Source organism: Saimiri boliviensis, chromosome 3, assembly GCF_048565385.1.
Source record: "Saimiri boliviensis isolate mSaiBol1 chromosome 3, mSaiBol1.pri, whole genome shotgun sequence".
NCBI lineage: Eukaryota > Metazoa > Chordata > Mammalia > Primates > Cebidae > Saimiri > Saimiri boliviensis.
The window spans coordinates 79,189,029-79,206,658 of NC_133451.1; the positions used below are offsets into that span (position 1 = coordinate 79,189,029).

General features: G+C 36.5%; 1 protein-coding gene across 7 annotated transcripts in view; it reads left to right on the forward strand.

Moving 5' to 3' along the window:
- Positions 1–17,630, forward strand: part of ARHGAP24 (Rho GTPase activating protein 24) — a 498,792-nt gene that overhangs the window by 476,525 nt on the left and 4,637 nt on the right. For all 7 annotated transcript variants that reach the window (XM_003923977.4, XM_074396393.1, XM_003923976.4 and 4 more), the window contains one exon: positions 15,569–16,643. In XM_003923977.4, coding sequence (XP_003924026.2) covers positions 15,569–16,643 — 1,075 coding nt within the window. The remainder of the gene's footprint in view (positions 1–15,568; positions 16,644–17,630) is intronic.

Sequence of the window (17,630 nt, forward strand, 5' to 3'; positions counted from 1 at the left end):
ATGATATTTTAAGGTGAACTAGATGCTTAGTACCAGTGATACTCATTACTACTGGCTTGGTTATTGTTTCTAGACTTTTTAGTGGGCAGAGCTAGTAGATATGAACGCACACAACACATGTACATAGTATATGCATAATAAACTTATATACACATTTACGTATTTTAAAAAAGTGCCTCACAAGTTCACAAAAGTTACAATTCAAAATTAGAACTGCAGGGTTTTTATTTATTCCTTTCTCTTTACAGTTTTATTCTCTTTCTTTCAAGGAATCCTGGTTTTCAAAGACACTGAGGATAACAGAATTAGAACATCTCACAGTTAATCATTTGCTCGATACCTCATCACACACACAGTAGTCTCAGAATACCAGTACAAACACTAGTATGATTACTGCAAAATTCTTTACATGTGCTCTTTTAATCCTCCTTTTATTCTTTTAATAGTGATACTGTATGTTGTCACAATATATACCCATTATACTCTATACCCTCTCCTTTTTAGTTCTCATTTAATCTTTGGTGATATGTATATAAATCTATCCACTTAGTATTCACTACTGGTCCTTATATTGATGTCTCTTCAGCCTAGAGATTCTCAAAATGTTCTCAAAATATACCTGGGGGCCCCTGAGATGCATTCAGGAGGTCCATGGTCTTAAAAGTATTTTCATAGTAATATGAAGATGCTGTTGCTCTTTCACTGTGTTGACATTTGCACAGATGGTGCTATAGCAGTGATGGATGCAGCAGCTGGCACCTTAATATGAATCAAGGCAGTGCCATCACACCCCACTAGCACCATATTCTTCACCAGCATGCATTTACAATAGAGGAAAAAAATGCCAATTTTACTTAAGAATGTTCTTGTCAGTAAAAAATATTAATTACATTAAATACTCAATCTTGAGAACACATCTGTTTAATATTAGGGTGAAGAGACAGCTGTCTGTATAAAGCACTTCTGCATACTGCTTCTAAAAGTAACACAGTGATTGGCTCAAGGGGAAGCATTTGTGTGATATTTGAGCAGCACTAACTGCTTTTTCTTGGAACTCCATTTTTATTTGAAAGAACATCTGACAAACTACAGTTATTCAGACTTGAGCATTTAGCAGACACATTCTCAAAATGAACTAAACGTTTCAGTTCAAGAAATACAGCTGTCAGAGTTTGTTGCCATTCACAAAATTTGAACTTGCATGTGAAAAATTCGTATTTAAAACCTTGGGCTTGACAGCTTCCTAAATTTCGAACCACTTTTCTGATAAGATTAGTGTCGATATTAACAAATACATCTTTGATACTATAGAAATGCATGTGTCAGGATTTGGGGGATCAACATAACTCAGTGAATTTTCCAAATAGTGTGTTGTCACAAAGCCATTTGTGTGTAAAGGATTCATTCGGGTTAGCTTTTCTGACTTCACTGAGCTTGATCTATTTTTTCATATCATAAAAAAATATGGCATCTAGCTTCCTGAGATGGCCTTGCTTTATTGCCTTCTTGATTTCCATTGGTCTTTCTTTCTTTTCTTTTATTTCTATTGTCCTAGTCCTTCTCAATTGTAACCCCTATCCTAGTAGTGTCCCCTCCTTGCAGAGCCCTGTTTGGAAGACAGTCCTGGCTGGTCAGTGTGGAGAGATCTGAGGGGCTGTTTGTCTCTGACTCCTTCAGACCTTGCCACTGGCCACCTTTACTGGACTAGGCACAATCCCTCCCAATTTTAGCCACTGTTCGTAAATTAAACCTTTGCATTTTCTGGCGAATATCTATGGGGATTTGGGAGGATGTTCTATTTCCAGACCCATCAGAGCCCTCATTGCTCCTTTCTGCTTCCCTCTGCAGAGACACTGATATCATGCAGGCCTTATGAAAATGGGGATTTGTCTCCACCAGCGTATATTTTGGGATTCTAGGAGATACTCTGTCAGCTAGTTTTTTTTAAAAATGTTACCCGTGGGTTTTGGCCTTGCTATCTAGTTGCTCTGTTTTTATGTGAGGATTTCAGGAGATCAAGTACTGTGCTGCCACCATCTTCCTAGAATTCATTGTTTTTGTTGTTGTTATTGTTTAAACTCTTGTTGCAAATTTTGTTATTTGAGGAGAAATCTTTTAAAAATTATGTAGTGTCCCCTTGCCTCCCTGTGGATAAGATACCTGATACCCAAAGAAAAAAATAAATTTCTCCAAATACACCGATAATTGTGTAAAGGATAGGTGCACAAGTAGACAGAGAAGTTTTTGTTGTTGTTGTTTGTTTGTTTGTTTGTTTGTTTTGTAAGTACAGGAAAAATGGAGAAGCAAACTAATCCTATCCATTATCATAATTTGTTGGGGGCCATAGGAACGTCTTAATTCCCTGGGAGTGTAACTGTTTCATTTAACCCAGGATCAATGAGGTTTCAGGGAAAACCAGCTCACAGCGACCAAACTTTCAGCAGACCTCGCTGAGCACATAAACCACTCAGCTACATCCTAGCCCAGTCTCAACATGAGTCAGTATTTAAATAAAAAGTGTTCTTGAATCCAAAAATAATTAAAAACAAGTTAGATGTTTATTGTGTCTCTAGAGAAAATATGAAATCTGATTGCATTCTTAATGCATGGAAAGTTGTGTTTTTTAACTTGTTTTATTTTATTCTATTTTAAGTTCTGGGGTTCATGTGTAGGATGTGCAGGTTTGTTACATAGGTAAACGTGTGCCATGGTGATTTGCTGTGCCTATCAACCCATCACCTGGGTATTAAGTCCAGCATCTATTAGGTGTTTTTCCCGATGGCTTTCCTTCCCCGTTGCCCCAAAAAACACCAGTGTGTGTTGTTTTTCTTCCTGTGTCCATGTGTTCACATTGTTCAGCTCCCACTTATGAGTGAGAACATGTGGTGGTTGGTTTTCTGTTCCTGCACTAGTTTGCTGAGGATAATGGCTTCCAGCGCTATCCATGTCCCTGCAAAGGACATGATCTCATTACTTTTTATGGCATAGCTTCAAAGTATTCCAAGGTATGTATGTACCACATTTTCTTTATCCAGTCTATCATTCATGGACATTTGGGTTGATTCCTTGTCTTTGCTACTGTGAATAGTGCTGCAGTTAACATATGTGTGCATTTATCTTTATAGCAGAATTATTTATATTCCTTTGTGTTTATACCCAGTAATGGGATTGCTTGATCAAATGGTATTTTTGGTTGTAGATCCTTGAGGGATAGCCACACTGTCTTCCACAGTGATTGAACTAATTTACATTCCCATCGACAGCATAAAAGCATTCCTATTTCTCTGCCTCCTTGCCAGAACCTATTGTTTCTTGGCTTTTTAATAAATCACCATTCTGACTGGCATGAGATGGCATCTCACTGGAACTTAAATTTACAAGAAACAAAACAAAAACAACCTCATTAAAAGTGGGCAAAAGACATGAACAGATGCTTCTCAAAAGAAGACATTTATGCAGCCAACGAACTTACTTTAAAAAACTCAACATCACTGATCATTAGAGAAATGCAAATCAAAACCCCAATGAGCAAGTTGTTTTAAAGTACTCTGTTATTGTCTCCCCTGCTCTCAAAACTCTCCCAAATCCACCCATACAGTATCTCTTGTCTTCCTCTGTCCTTCCTCATTCTCTGAATCTACTCATTTTCTTACTTCTACAAATAAGCTTCTCCTCTTTCCTTATTCATTCTCCTGATTTATATAAAATTGGACTTGGACACCATTTCTGAGAGTAGAATTTAATCTTCAGACTTGGACACCATTTCTGAGAGTTGAATTTAATCTTCACAATAATAATCTTTTAAAATATATCTTAATTAATTTATCATTCAATAAATATTCGTCAAGGAACTACTTTAAGCAATGATCATCAGTAAGCCTGAGAATGCAAAGATGAATAAGGAAAAAGTTTTGCCCTACAGAAACTTATTGCCTAGCCTAGTTGCAGACTTGAACAGCTAAACATTCAATTATGGTATGAAAAATGTTATGTACAGGATAGTCAAAGGGCTGTGAGATAAAAAAGTAGGAAATTATGGTATTTTAATTAGAAGTCAGGGAAACCATCACAGAGGATGGGACATTAAATAACAGTTCTTCCACTAGAAAAAGAAATATAGATTGGCAAGAGGAGGGATGTCTTAGTCTACTGGGGTTACTATAACAAAACACCATAGATTAGGTAGATTAAAAAAACCAGAAATTTATTACCCACAGCTCTGGAGTCTGGGAAGTCCAAGATCAAGGCACCAGCAGATAGGTATCTGGTGAGGACCCATTTCCTGGCTCACGTACAACTGTTTACTTGATGTGTCCTCACATAGCTTAAAAGGTGAAGGGGCTCTCTGGGATCTCTTTTGCAAGGGTACTAATCTCATTTATGAGGACTCCACCCCCATGGCCTAGTTACCTCCGAAAGGTATTATCTCCCAATACTGTTGCACTGGGGGTTAGGATTTCAAAATATGAATTTTGTTTGAGATGCAAACATTCAGTATTTAGCAGTAAGAAAGATAACACTGCATCCAAGTGAAAAATTTGGTAAGGTCGATGATATCAGGGCATATAGGGAAGACTGGTGAAAGAATCGCTAGAAAGACTTCACAGTATTTTCAAGGTCTTGTAGACCATTTGCATTCAGGAATCTTCGAACCCTCTTGGGGAAGAGAATGCTGAAATTGTATTTTTTATTTCAGAAAAAAAGCAACTCTTTTTTTTTTCTTTCAAGATGGAGTCTTGCTCCGTTGTCAAGGCTGGAGTGCAGTGATTTGATCTCAGACACTGCAACCTCCGCCTCCTGGGTTCAAGTGATCCTCCTGCCTCAGCCTCCTGAGTAGCTGGGATTACAGGCACCTGCCACCATGGCTGGCTAATTTTTGTATTTTTAGTAGAGATGGGGTTTCACCATGTTGGCCAGGCTGGTCTCAAACTCCTGATCTCAAGTGATCTGTCTGTCTTGGTCTCCCAAAGTGCTGGGATTACAGGCGTGAGCCACCACATCCAGTCAGAAAAGTAACTCTTATACCCAAAGGAATATAAACATTCGATTAAAAAGACACATACATGTGTATGTTCATTGCAGCACTATTCATAATAGCAAGGACATGGAATCAATCTAAATGTCCATCAATGATAGACTAAAAGAAAAGATGACACATGCATATCATGGAATACTGTGTAGCCATAAACATGAACAAGAGCATGTCCTTTGCAGGGACATGGGTGGGCTGGAGGCCATTATCATCAGCAAATTAACATAGGAACAGAAAACCAAATACTTTATGTTCTCACTTAAAGGTGGATGCTAAAAGATGAGAATAAAGGGACATGGGTAGGGGAACAACACACACTGGGACCTATCAGAGGGTAGATGATGGGAGGAAGGAGATGATCAGGAAAAATAATTAATGGGTAGTAGGCTTCATTCCTGGGCAATGAAATAATCTGTGCAACAAACCCTCATGACACAAGTTTACCTGTGTAACAAACTTGCACGTGTACTCCTGAACTTAAAAGTTTAAAAAAAGAAAAATAGCTCTCTCAGCTCTGTAGAGTGGCTGAAGAAGAAAGGTAGTGATCAGATGGCAGACAGGCATTATCTCTCACAGGCTCTGACTTCCAAGATCAAATTTGTATTTGTGCTCATGCCTCCTAGTCATTTGCCCTGCGTTTTACACATGCACAATTACAATTCAATCAAATATACTCTAAAGCTGAAGTAACCCCTGAGATACAGTAGGTGTTTGCAACATTGGCCTGATCTGAGTGAGTTCAATCCATGTGAAGTGGATTTGTCCCCAACTGGTGTTTTCATTCTAGTTTCAACAGTAAGCCAGAGTAAAAGCTGCACAGACTGGAAGATAAACCTTATGTATTTACTAACCCATAATGTTTATTTTTATTTTCTTATCTCATTTTAGTAGATGCTTTAGTAAATGAAACATTATTCTTGGCTGTTAACATATTATTTACAGTCAACTGACATGAATTCTGTTGAAAAACATGGAGACTGCTTTATTTTAAAAATATGCTCTTTTAAAATTCTCTTTTACTTGAAAAATTCTCTCTACATTCCTTATCATTACTGTCCTTCTTGCTACCATTCAAATACTGATGTAGCCATTAATGATACCCTTATTATATAAGCATAATCGTATCTATATAATACATACAAGCTTTCAAGGAAATCTTCAAAAGGTGTTTTCAGCATAAAAAAAAATACTGCTAAACAATATTGCATTCTACTTCTTGTCATAATGAAGTGGAATAGAGACCATTCAAGTTAAACAACTAGAAAACCAGAAAAGTATACGAAGCAGCAGTTGTTAGACATTGGACAGTAGGCAATACATGCCTATGATTCCTAAGAGAAGGAAAACAAATGAGGGGAACCCAGTGATTGCATCACATTACTACTGGGAGGCAGTTTTCACATTGTATCACAGGGAAGAAAAAAATCCTAAGTATTGCTGAGCTGAAGAGAACAAGATCAGACAAGGGGAAGCCCAAGGGAGCTAGAATTGGGGGGAGTAGAAAAAAGAGAAGAGAACTAGACATAGAGCATGCGGAGACCAAGAGAGAGTAGCTGAGAACTGATTTATGTTGGCATGAGAGGACACTACACAAAACTTGAGAGAATTTACCAGAGACTCATAGTACGAAAAATTTTCTGGGCCTCAAACTAAGCTTGACATAATTTGTCTTTCTCACAGAAAGACTGCAAAGTCCTGATAATGAGGCATTGTGTAGAGTTCTCACATAGGTATTACCTCAGTGATAAGATTTAAATTATGGATGAGTCCTCACAAATTTTAAAGCAACTTTTAAATGATCCAATAGGAGTGCAGAGAGGAAGGGAAGGATGAATATCAGGAGCATAAGGAATTTTTAGGGCAGTGAAACTATTCAGTATGATGCTGGAATGATGGATATATAACATTATGTATTTGTTAAAACCCATAGAGCATACAACACAAAGAGTGAACTCTAATGTGAGCTCTAATGTAAACTTTAGTTAATGATAATGTATCAATAAGGGTTCACCAACTATCAAATACACCACATTAATGCTAGATGTTAATAAAAGAGGAAACTGTGTGTAAAAAGGCAGTGAAGAGGAGGTACATAGGAACCCTCTGTACTTTCTGCTCAATTTTTCTGTACATCTAAAACTGCTCTAAAAATTAAAGCCTATTAACATATAATAAAAATGATTCAACTGATCCCCAAATGCTTCACTCTATGCCAGAACAAAGTCTAACACATCTAGAATATGTATATATATTTTTCAAAATTCAATAACCAGCTATAAAAGTCCACAATGTCTTCCATACAATTAAAAACTACAAGACATGCACAGAATCATAAAAACATGAGCTGTAAACAGGACATAAAATAGCTAATAGAAAAAGACCCAAATGTGATTGAGTCATTTCTGATAGAAGACAAGGATATTATTTTTATATTCTGTAAATATGTTTAAGAAGGTAGAGCAAAATGTAACATGATGAAGAGATAGATCAAAGATATTTTTAAAGAATGAAAAATCAAACACCACATGTTCTCACTCATAGGTGGGTGTTGAACAATGAGAACACATGGACACAGGGAGGGGAGCATCACACACTGGGGTCTGTTGTGGGGGCCAAGGGAGGGACAGTGGGGGTGGTGAGGAAGTCAAGGAGGGATAACATGGGGAGAAAAGTCAGATGTAGGTGACGGGGGGATGGAGGCAGCAATCCGCATTGCCATGCATGCACCTATGCAGCAATCCTGCATGATCTGCACGTGTACCCAGAACATAAGGTACAATGAAAATAAATAAATAAATACAAGGCTTTAAGAAAACAAAGTCCAAATAGAATTTCTAAGAATTATAATTATCACTTAAGAGAATATTACACTCGAGATTAATAGCAGATTAGATATTGGAGAAAACTCGCAAATAATAAATTCAGACTTATAAAGACTTTGTCTTTATAAGAGAAATTATCCGACATGAAGCACAGAGGAAAGAAAATGCTCATTTTTTTCACAGAATTGATGAAAATTACAAACACAGATATCTCAGAAGCTGAGAATTAACATAAAGGGAGCCACACAAAAGCACATCATAATCAAAATGCTGAGAACCAATTTAAGAGAAAAGCTTAGAAGCAGACTGAGGAACAAAGGACACATTACATACAGAAGAACGAAGAGAAGCATCACAGATTTCTTGCTAGAAATTATATAACCAAAAGACGTTGATCAAAATATTTGAAGTGCTGAAAAAAATCTATTAACCTAGATTTCTGTGTCCAGTGAATATAGTTAAATATTTTTCAAAAATAAAAAGGAGCTAAGGGCATTTCGAGAGAAACAAAATCTGTGAGTAAATTCATCACTGACAGTCTGTTGCGGCAGAAAGAATATGAACCAGATAGACACATATGCACAGAAATGAATAAAGAGTACTGCAAATGAATAATATGTGGATTAACATAAAAGATTTTTTTTCTTATTATTAATCTCATTAAAAATGACTTACAAAGCAAAATTAAGATAACGTACTGTGGGATACAGAATACACACAGAAATGAAATGTATGGCAACAAAAGAAAATGGAAGCAAACTGATAAAAGTGGACTACTGTAAGGCTGTTAATCTGTACTCAAAATGTTGCAATATTATTTAAAGGTAGACCATAATAAATTAAATATGAATATTATGAGCATAGAAAAACCACTAAAAAATAAAATGAAGTATTAGGTAATAAGCAACAACCACTAAAAAATAAAATGAAGTATTAGGTAATAAGCCAACAATAAAGATAAAATGGAATGTAGTATAATAATAAATATAATTTTTAAAAAGGACAGAAAAAAAAGAGGAGCAATTATCAGATGTGATAAGTAGAAAAAAAATCATGACAGAATTAAACTCAACCTTATCAATAATTACATTAAATCTTAATGCTTTGTCTATTCCAGTCTAAAGGCAAAGATAAAATAAATAAAAATGCAACACCCAACTCTATACTGTATACACGTCATTTAAAATTAAAATATACAGATACATTTAAAATTTAAAAGAAAGGAAAACGTTGTATGAAGTTTGTGTGATACAACTAAAGCAATGCTTAGAGAAAAATTCATAAAGTTATAGGCTTATATCAGAAAAAATCAAGATCTAAAATTAATTATCTAAGTTTCTATTTCAGGAAGCTGCAAAAAGAAGAGCTAATTTAAAGGAAACAGAGGCAAGGAATAATAAAGATAAGAAGAAAATCAGGATAATAGAAAGAGAACAAAAACAACCTAGAAAACCAGTAAAACCAAGAACTGGTTTGTTAAAAAGATCAAAAAAATTGATAAATTTCTCACCATACTGATCAGAAAAGAAACAGTTTTATTACCTATATCAGATTTAATAGAAGTGGCCTACCAAAAATCTATATATGTTAAAATAATCAAAGGGAATATTATAAACAGCTTTTTGCCAAAAAATTGGGCAATGGAGATGAAATGTTTAAGTTCCTTAAAAGATACAAACTATCAAAGCTCACTCAAGATTAGAAAGAAAGAAACTGAGACTAGTAATGCAATTGAATTCATAGTTAATAGCATCCACACAAAAACAAAAACACCACTAACTTAAATTTGCTGAATCCTACCAAACATATAAAGAAGAAATTACATATTGTGCAAGGACTCTTTCAGAATAAAAAAGGTAGAGGGAATTCTTGCTGACTAATTTTATGAGGCCAATGTTTCCCTGATATAGAAATAGATAAAGAAATTATAAGAAAAGAGAAATACAGAATAATATCCCTCATGAATGTAGACAGATAAATCCTAAACAAAACCTTAGTGGATTGACTTTACCATATAAAAAGGATAATATATCAGGACCAGGGAGAGTTTATCCCAGGAAGACAGGTTGGTTAGCCATATAAAATCAATCAGTTTAATTCGCTGTGTTAATACACCACTTTAAGATACAAAAAAAAAAAAAAAAAAAAAAAAATCGTCTTGGATGCAGATAAAAAGGAAAGTTTCTTAAATTAACAAAGGTTCTCTCTGAAAAATTTTTAAAATATCATATTTAACAGTAAAAGACCAAATGCTTTGCCTCTAAGATCTGGTTTAAGGTAAATTTACCTTATCCTACCACTTCCATTGTACTGGAAATCCTAGCCAGTAATAAGAAATAAAAGGTATAAAATTGGAAAAGAAGATGTAAAACTCTCTTTATTCACAGTCAACATGACCATCTATGTAGAAAATTCTATGTAATCGACAAATAAAACTAACATAACTAATAAGCAAATGTATCAAGATCACATAATGCAAAGTCAGTTTATAAAACTTTACTGTATTTCTATATACTACATTGGACAATTAGAAATTGAAATAAAAATTATTATTTAGAACAACACTCATTAATTTAAAATATTTAGGGGAGAAATTTAAGAAAGCATGGATAAGACACACTCTGAAAACTGCTAAACGTTAACTAACAAATTAGTAAGAACTACGTAAATGGGAAAATATACCCTGCTCATGTATTAGAATACTCAATATCATTAAGAAATTAATTTTTCTAAAATTGACCTATAGTTTCAATATAATTGACACAAAAATATTCCACCAGAATTTTTATTTGTAGAGATTGACAATCATATTATAAGTTTTACAGGGAAATAAAAGCAATCTAGAATAGTTCAAATAGTTGAGTATATACAACTTGATTTCAAGACTTAGTATAAAGCCACACATAATTAAGTGTGGTATTGAAATAAAGATGGACACACAGATTACTGAAATAGAGCAGAGTCCAGAAATATGTGTAGTCATTTGATTTTTGACCAATGTACCAAGGTATTTCAATGAAAAAGGGATAGTCATTTTCCCAAATGATGCTGGAACAATTTCATATCCCTAAAAATATAAATAAATAACCTCAATCCTTACCTCACATCATATACAAAAAACTTGAGATGGATCATAGACCTAGGAGTTAAAAGTATGAGAGATACAGAAGAAAATATTTTTTAAGAAATCTGATTACCTTATGTTAGTCAAAGACTTATGACACAAAAGACTCTAACTATAAAAATATTTTAAAAATTATTTGGTAAGTTGGACTTTGTCAAAATTGACACTTTGGCACTTTAAAAGATATTCCTAAGAAAAGAAAAAGTCAAGCCTTTTTGGAAATGGGGAATATATTTGCAAATTGCGTATCTGATAAATAACTTGTTTTAAGAATACATTAAGAACTCACGCAAAACAAGACAGTCAATGAAAAAATAGGCAGAAGATTTGAAATATACACATCACAAATAGCAAATAATACAAGGAAAGATGCTCAGGATCTTTAGTCATTAGAAAAACTGCAATTTAAACCACAATAAGATGTCGCTACACATTCCTTACAAAAAGCAAAATTAAGACTGAAAATATACTAGGTTTGGCTGGTAGAAATACAAAATGTTAGAGCCAATTCACAAAAGAAGTAGGTAGATTCTTACTAACTTAAATATACAGTATCCATAAAACCCAATAGAGCCATGTGCTAAACATTTACCCAAGGAAAAAGAAAACATATGTTCACCCAAGACTTGCAGTCAGATGTTCCTATTGTCTTTATTCATATTAGCCCCCAAACTGAAAACAGACCAATACTTCATCAACTAGTGAACAGATAAATTGTGGTAAATCCACAGAAAGTAATACTGTTTGACATTAAAGAATGAACTGCTACATGTAAGAATATAAATAAATGTCAAAAGTATTATGCTAAGTGGAAAATACCTAGATATGTAATTACTGTGTAATTTCATTTATATGAAATTGTGAAAAAGGCAAAACTATAAAGACAGAGCATCAAGGATGCTATGGGCCAGAGTTAGAGGTAGGAGACTGACTCCAAAGAGGCATAGGATAACTTTTTAATATCATGCTTAGGTGGTACTTTCAGAAGTATATACATTTGTCAAAAATCATGAAATATCTTTTTTTTAATTGCATTTTAGGTTTGGGGGTACATGTGAAGAACATGCAAGATTGTTGCATAGGTACACACATGGCAGTGTGGTTTGCTGCCTTCCTTACCCTCACCTGTATCTGTCATTTCTCCTCATGCTATCTCTTCCCACCTCCCCACCTCCCCATCCCTCCCCCATTTCCCCCCAATGGACCCCAGTGTGTAGTGCTCCCCACCTCCCCGTCCCTCCCCCATTTCCCCCCAACGGACCCCAGTGTGTAGTGCTCCCCTCCCTGTGTCCATGTGTTCTCACTGTTCAACACCTGCCTATGAGTGAGAACATGAGGTGTTTGATTTTCTGCTCTTGTGTCAGTTTGCTGAGAATGATGGTTTCCAGGTTCATCCATGTCCCTACAAAGGACTCAAACTCATCATTTTTGATGGCTGCGTAATATTCCATGGTGTCTTCAAACATGCAAAATGACATATATACAAAGTTATTTGTTGCAAAAAAATATAAATTGAAACTATATTGCACGGAATGCTGTCATTTACATATATTTTTACATTTACCTATTATATTTAAAGTGCCTAGGTTTTTTTTTAAGAAAAATCAAAGTTTTAGCCAATGCTTATGATGGAAAGTGTCTATTCTATGGTATTTAGAGGCAACCTGTGTAAAATTATATGATCAAGGGAAGAATTGCTGATTGTGTAGCACAGTGGGACACCAGCATCTGCTTGGACTCTTTGGACTCTTCAGAGTGGGCTGGTGATTATAACCCCTCTGACCTCATGATCTGGGTTTCATGTCCTCATTGGCATTCTAAGGATGAAAATAACAGAGAAGAGGGGATAAAAAAGAGAAAGTGATAGTGTGTACAGTAGCACACACATCATCACTACTACTGAGCTAGTCTGTCCTAAACAACTATAAAAATTCTAAGAAAGTCCCTTTACAAGGCCTATGGCCATTTATTTTCCCAGAGACTAGATGGAATCAAAGCTTCTCAAGATACAAGAGAGAGTTCTAAATCTCTGAGGATCTGACCTTATACTCTGTAACTGTGACAAGTACACTTTGACATGGCTGTTCACAAACTCATCATGGAGACCTTAGGGATGCTGGTCTTCAATTAATTACATGCTCCCACACAGTTCATAGCTATGACAGGAAGCAGTGATACTTCAAATGTTAATATTCCAATGCTAGGGAAGAGGTCCACTCTCCCAAAATACTAGACAGAGGCATATATAATGGAAACTGCAAACCTCTGAAAGTGTGTCTGCATATGGGCAAATAATAAAATAGTATGAAATACACAACATCTTCAAACATAGTGCATAAGGTTGACAGTGTTATTCTAACTGCTCTGAAATCCTTTTTATCAGATTCACTGCTAACATGCATGGAAAATATGATGACAAATTCAGAGAATACTAAAAGAGAAAAGAAGGCTATGTAATACAGTTAATTATTACATTCAGTCTTTTTCGCAATTTTGTAATAATTGATGGTAATTCAATAGGTATTTATCTTTAGTTTTATCTTTTGTTTTGTTTTGTTTCGTTTTGAGATACAGTCTCGCTCTGTAGCCCAGGCCGGAGTACAGTGGCGTGATCTCAGCTCACTGCAATCTCTGCCTCCTGGGTCCCGGTTCAAGCAATTCTCTTACCTCAGCCTCCCAAGTATCTGGGATTACGGGCACAAGCCACCACACCCAGCTAATTTTTTTTATTTTTTATTAGAGACAGGGTTTCACCATGTTGGCCAGTCCGATCTTGAACTCCTGACCTTGTGATCCACCTGCCTCAGCCTCCCAAAGTGCTAGGATTGCAGGCGTGAGCCACTGCGCCCAGCTAGTTTTATCTTTAAAACTATCCCAAGTTTACTTATTACTGCTACAGTTTTAAATTGCAGCAGCTAAATATAGTAGAACAAATGCATAATATGGAATAAGACTAAATATTAAATTTCACTTTGATCACATTGTCTCTGTGCTCTGAGCAAATAGCTTAACCTCTCTTACCCTCAATTTTCTCATCTGAAAAAAATGAATCCTCTTTTGGACTTTCAAGAAATTTGATTTGGAAGATACAAGGGAAACATTTGCATCTACTACAGTGTTTCTCAAACTGTAACGGCCCCAGGAATCACCTGGGGATTCTGATTCAGATGCTCTGCATAGGGTCCTGAAATGTTCAGGCTTCTGGGTGATGCCAGTGCTACTATTCTATTATTGCTGATGTTAATGTTATCTGGAAGCAGGTTAATAATGCAAAATCTCATGTTCCACGCAATGCCTACTGAATTTCAATATTCCTTTTAACAGGATCTCCAGGTAATTTTTATGAACTTTAAAATTTGAACAACATTGATGTAGCAATAGATCTTGCTCATTGCAGATATGCAGTCTAAAACAGTCTAAGTTTTGAATCATCACAGGAAAAGCGTGTAGAATATAAATGAATATAATATGTTTTTTTTTTCTATTCAAAATCTGATTTTGAATTCTATTTCACAGGTGTCACTTGAAGCTAAAAAGTGACCTTGCCCCAGGTCAGGTTTCTGCTCTCTGACAGCCTCTCAATTAGCTGCTGTTTTAATGAAATTCTGCATTGTCAAAAGCCATTTTCATCTTTTTTCTTTTTTTGCCAAATATCATGTTTTAAGTATTTTATATAGAAACCATATTTACTAACTAAAAATCCAGCCCTGCTTTGCACATCCCAGTGGCAGCCAGATGGCTGGTTTTCTTTGTGACTGTGGGCTCTTGGTTTTCAAGGACAGAAGGATAAGATCAGAGCAAGTGAAAATACCACAGACCTTGCTGTTCTTACTGAGATTCAGTCATTTTTCTTACATAAACACTCTCCAGATTGCATCAAGCCATTAGTTCATTTACAGAATTCCAAAATAGTTGATTCTGGAAATTTTTGCTTGTTGCTTATATGGTGAATAGAATTTTTGGAAGTATTCACTACACCATTCTGGCTGATGTCATTTAAAATGCCCTGAAGCTTTTGAATGGTGATCAAAAGTCTTATGAATTTTCATTGCCTTGCTACATTAGAAAAATCATGCATCCACCAGAGATTGTATAGGGTTCTATTTATAGCTACCACTAAAGTATCTTGATAGTTTGAGGCAATTATTAGATGAGGGGTCATGGTGACCTCCTCCTAGGAAAGATTTCTCAGAATTAAATGTCAACCTTGTAATAAATATTGTATTATGATTTCGAGCCCAGCTTTTTAATGATTAACTCTGGGTTCAAGCCCTGAGTCTGGTCCTTTACATGTAACCTTAATCAAGTTACTTAACCTTCATAATACAGTGATAATCAGAGTATATATGTGTAGATTTGTTTCAAAATTCAATTAAATTACAGAAGCAAAGTTCTTGAAACAGTTCACAGCACAGAGTAAATGCTCAAGACATTTTAGCTTCTATTGCTATTATCATAGTTAAGAATGTGGTTTGGTATTGCTAATAATAATGAATGTTCACTTGAATGTGTTTCTTTAAGAGTCACATTCAAATAGAAATAAATAAAAACTCTCTCAGTCATGCTACTTTATGTTCTATGCAATTCTAGGCACTGTGGTTGTCCAGCAGTTGATGTCAGTGATGATTAGCAAACATGACTGCCTCTTTCCCAAAGACGCAGAACTACAGAGCAAGCCTCAGGATGGAGTGAGCAACAACAACAATGAAATTCAGAAGAAAGTCACCACAGGGCAGTTACAGAACAAGGAGAACAATAACACCAAGGACAGCCCTGGTAGGCGGTGCTCCTGGGACAAGTCTGAGTCACCCCGGAGAAGCAGCATGGACAATGGATCCCCCACCGCTCTATCAGGCAGCAAAACCAACAGCCCAAGGAACAGTGTTCACAAGCTAGATGTGTCCAGAAGCCCCCCTCTCATGGTAAAAAAGAACCCAGCTTTTAATAAGGGTAGTGGGATAGTTACCAATGGGTCCTTCAGCAGCAATGCAGAAGGTCTTGAGAAAACCCAAATCACCCCCAATGGGAGCCTACAAGCCAGAAGGAACTCTTCACTGAAGGGATCTGGTACCAAAATGGGCACACACAGTGTACAGAATGGAACAGTGCGCATGGGCATTTTGACGAGCGACACACTCGGGAATCCCGCAAATGGTCGAAACATGAGCTGGCTGCCAAATGGCTATGTGACCCTGAGGGATAACAAGCAGAAAGAACAAGCTGGAGAGTCAGGCCAGCACAACAGACTGTCCACCTATGATAACGTCCATCAACAGTTCTCCATGATGAACCTTGATGACAAGCAGAGCATCGACAGTGCCACCTGGTCCACTTCCTCCTGTGAAATCTCCCTCCCTGAGAACTCCAACTCTTGTCGCTCTTCCACCACCACCTGCCCAGAGCAAGACTTTTATGGGGGGAACTTTGAGGACCCCGTTTTGGATGGGCCTCCGCAGGATGACCTCTCCCACCCCAGGGACTATGAAAGCAAAAGTGACCATAGGAGTGTAGGAGGTCGAAGTAGTCGTGCCACCAGCAGCAGTGACAACAGCGAGACATTTGTTGGTAACAGCAGCAGCAACCACAGTGCACTGCACAGTTTAGTCTCCAGCCTGAAACAGGAAATGACCAAACAGAAGATAGAGTATGAGTCCAGGATAAAGAGGTGAGGAAAATCTGGCGGTTGTAACTACCAGAGAGGGCTCTTTAGCCTCCTACTGTGGGACAGGATCATACTGAGGGGGACATAATGCTGGCTCCAAAGTCAGAGGCCCAAGTTTGCACCACCATTTATGAGCTTTGTGACTTTGGGGAAGTTAGCTTCATCTCTGTGAGCTTTGGTTCCCTAATGTAAGCAATTTAAATGCCAGTAGTACCTACCTCAAAAACACATAAGAAGTGATTGAACATTTCCCTGGTACAGAATAGGCTCAACAATGTCATTTTTGATTATTATTAAATAGGCAGATTTGCACTAGAGGGCTGGAAGGAGAGGGGCTGTGGAGGAGATGGACAGAGCATTAGAAGCCTGTCAGTTTTCACTGTCAAGAAAAGGATGAAACTGGGGTAAAAATAAAAGTAGAAGTAAATGTATCTCCATGTTTTATTCTTTCAGTCATTGAATATTGAGAGAGTGCCTTCTTTCCACCAGGCTCTGTTCCAGACCCTGAGGATCCAAATAAGCTAAGAGAAGCAGTAAGAGCCAGGTGACACTGGGGATTGACAGGCTCATTTTCAGCCTTTGACTTTTACTCTGAGATAGGAATTCATGGAGGTTTTTGAGAATAGGGACGTGAAGCGTGTTCACATGAACAAGGGAGACTGTAGCCTAAATGAGGAACAAAGAACATGATCCGCCAAAAAGCAATTATGCTAAAACTGAATTATATCAATTTACATCTTCTAATAAAATGATCAAAGTAGGAGTAGCTCCTCTAGCGTCTTAGTCCCAGTTTCAGCCTGCGTGGTTTGAGCGACCCTTCCTCCATGGTGTGCTAGGATCCACAAGTCGGTTGCAAGTTGGCTTTGATTTACCTTAGTGTGTTTCTTATCCATTTATCAATTATCAGACCAAAAGATAACATTTCAGAAGCTATGGCAAAGTAAATATATTAAAATACTACTTATAAATGAGATTGAAAAATTACCTTCT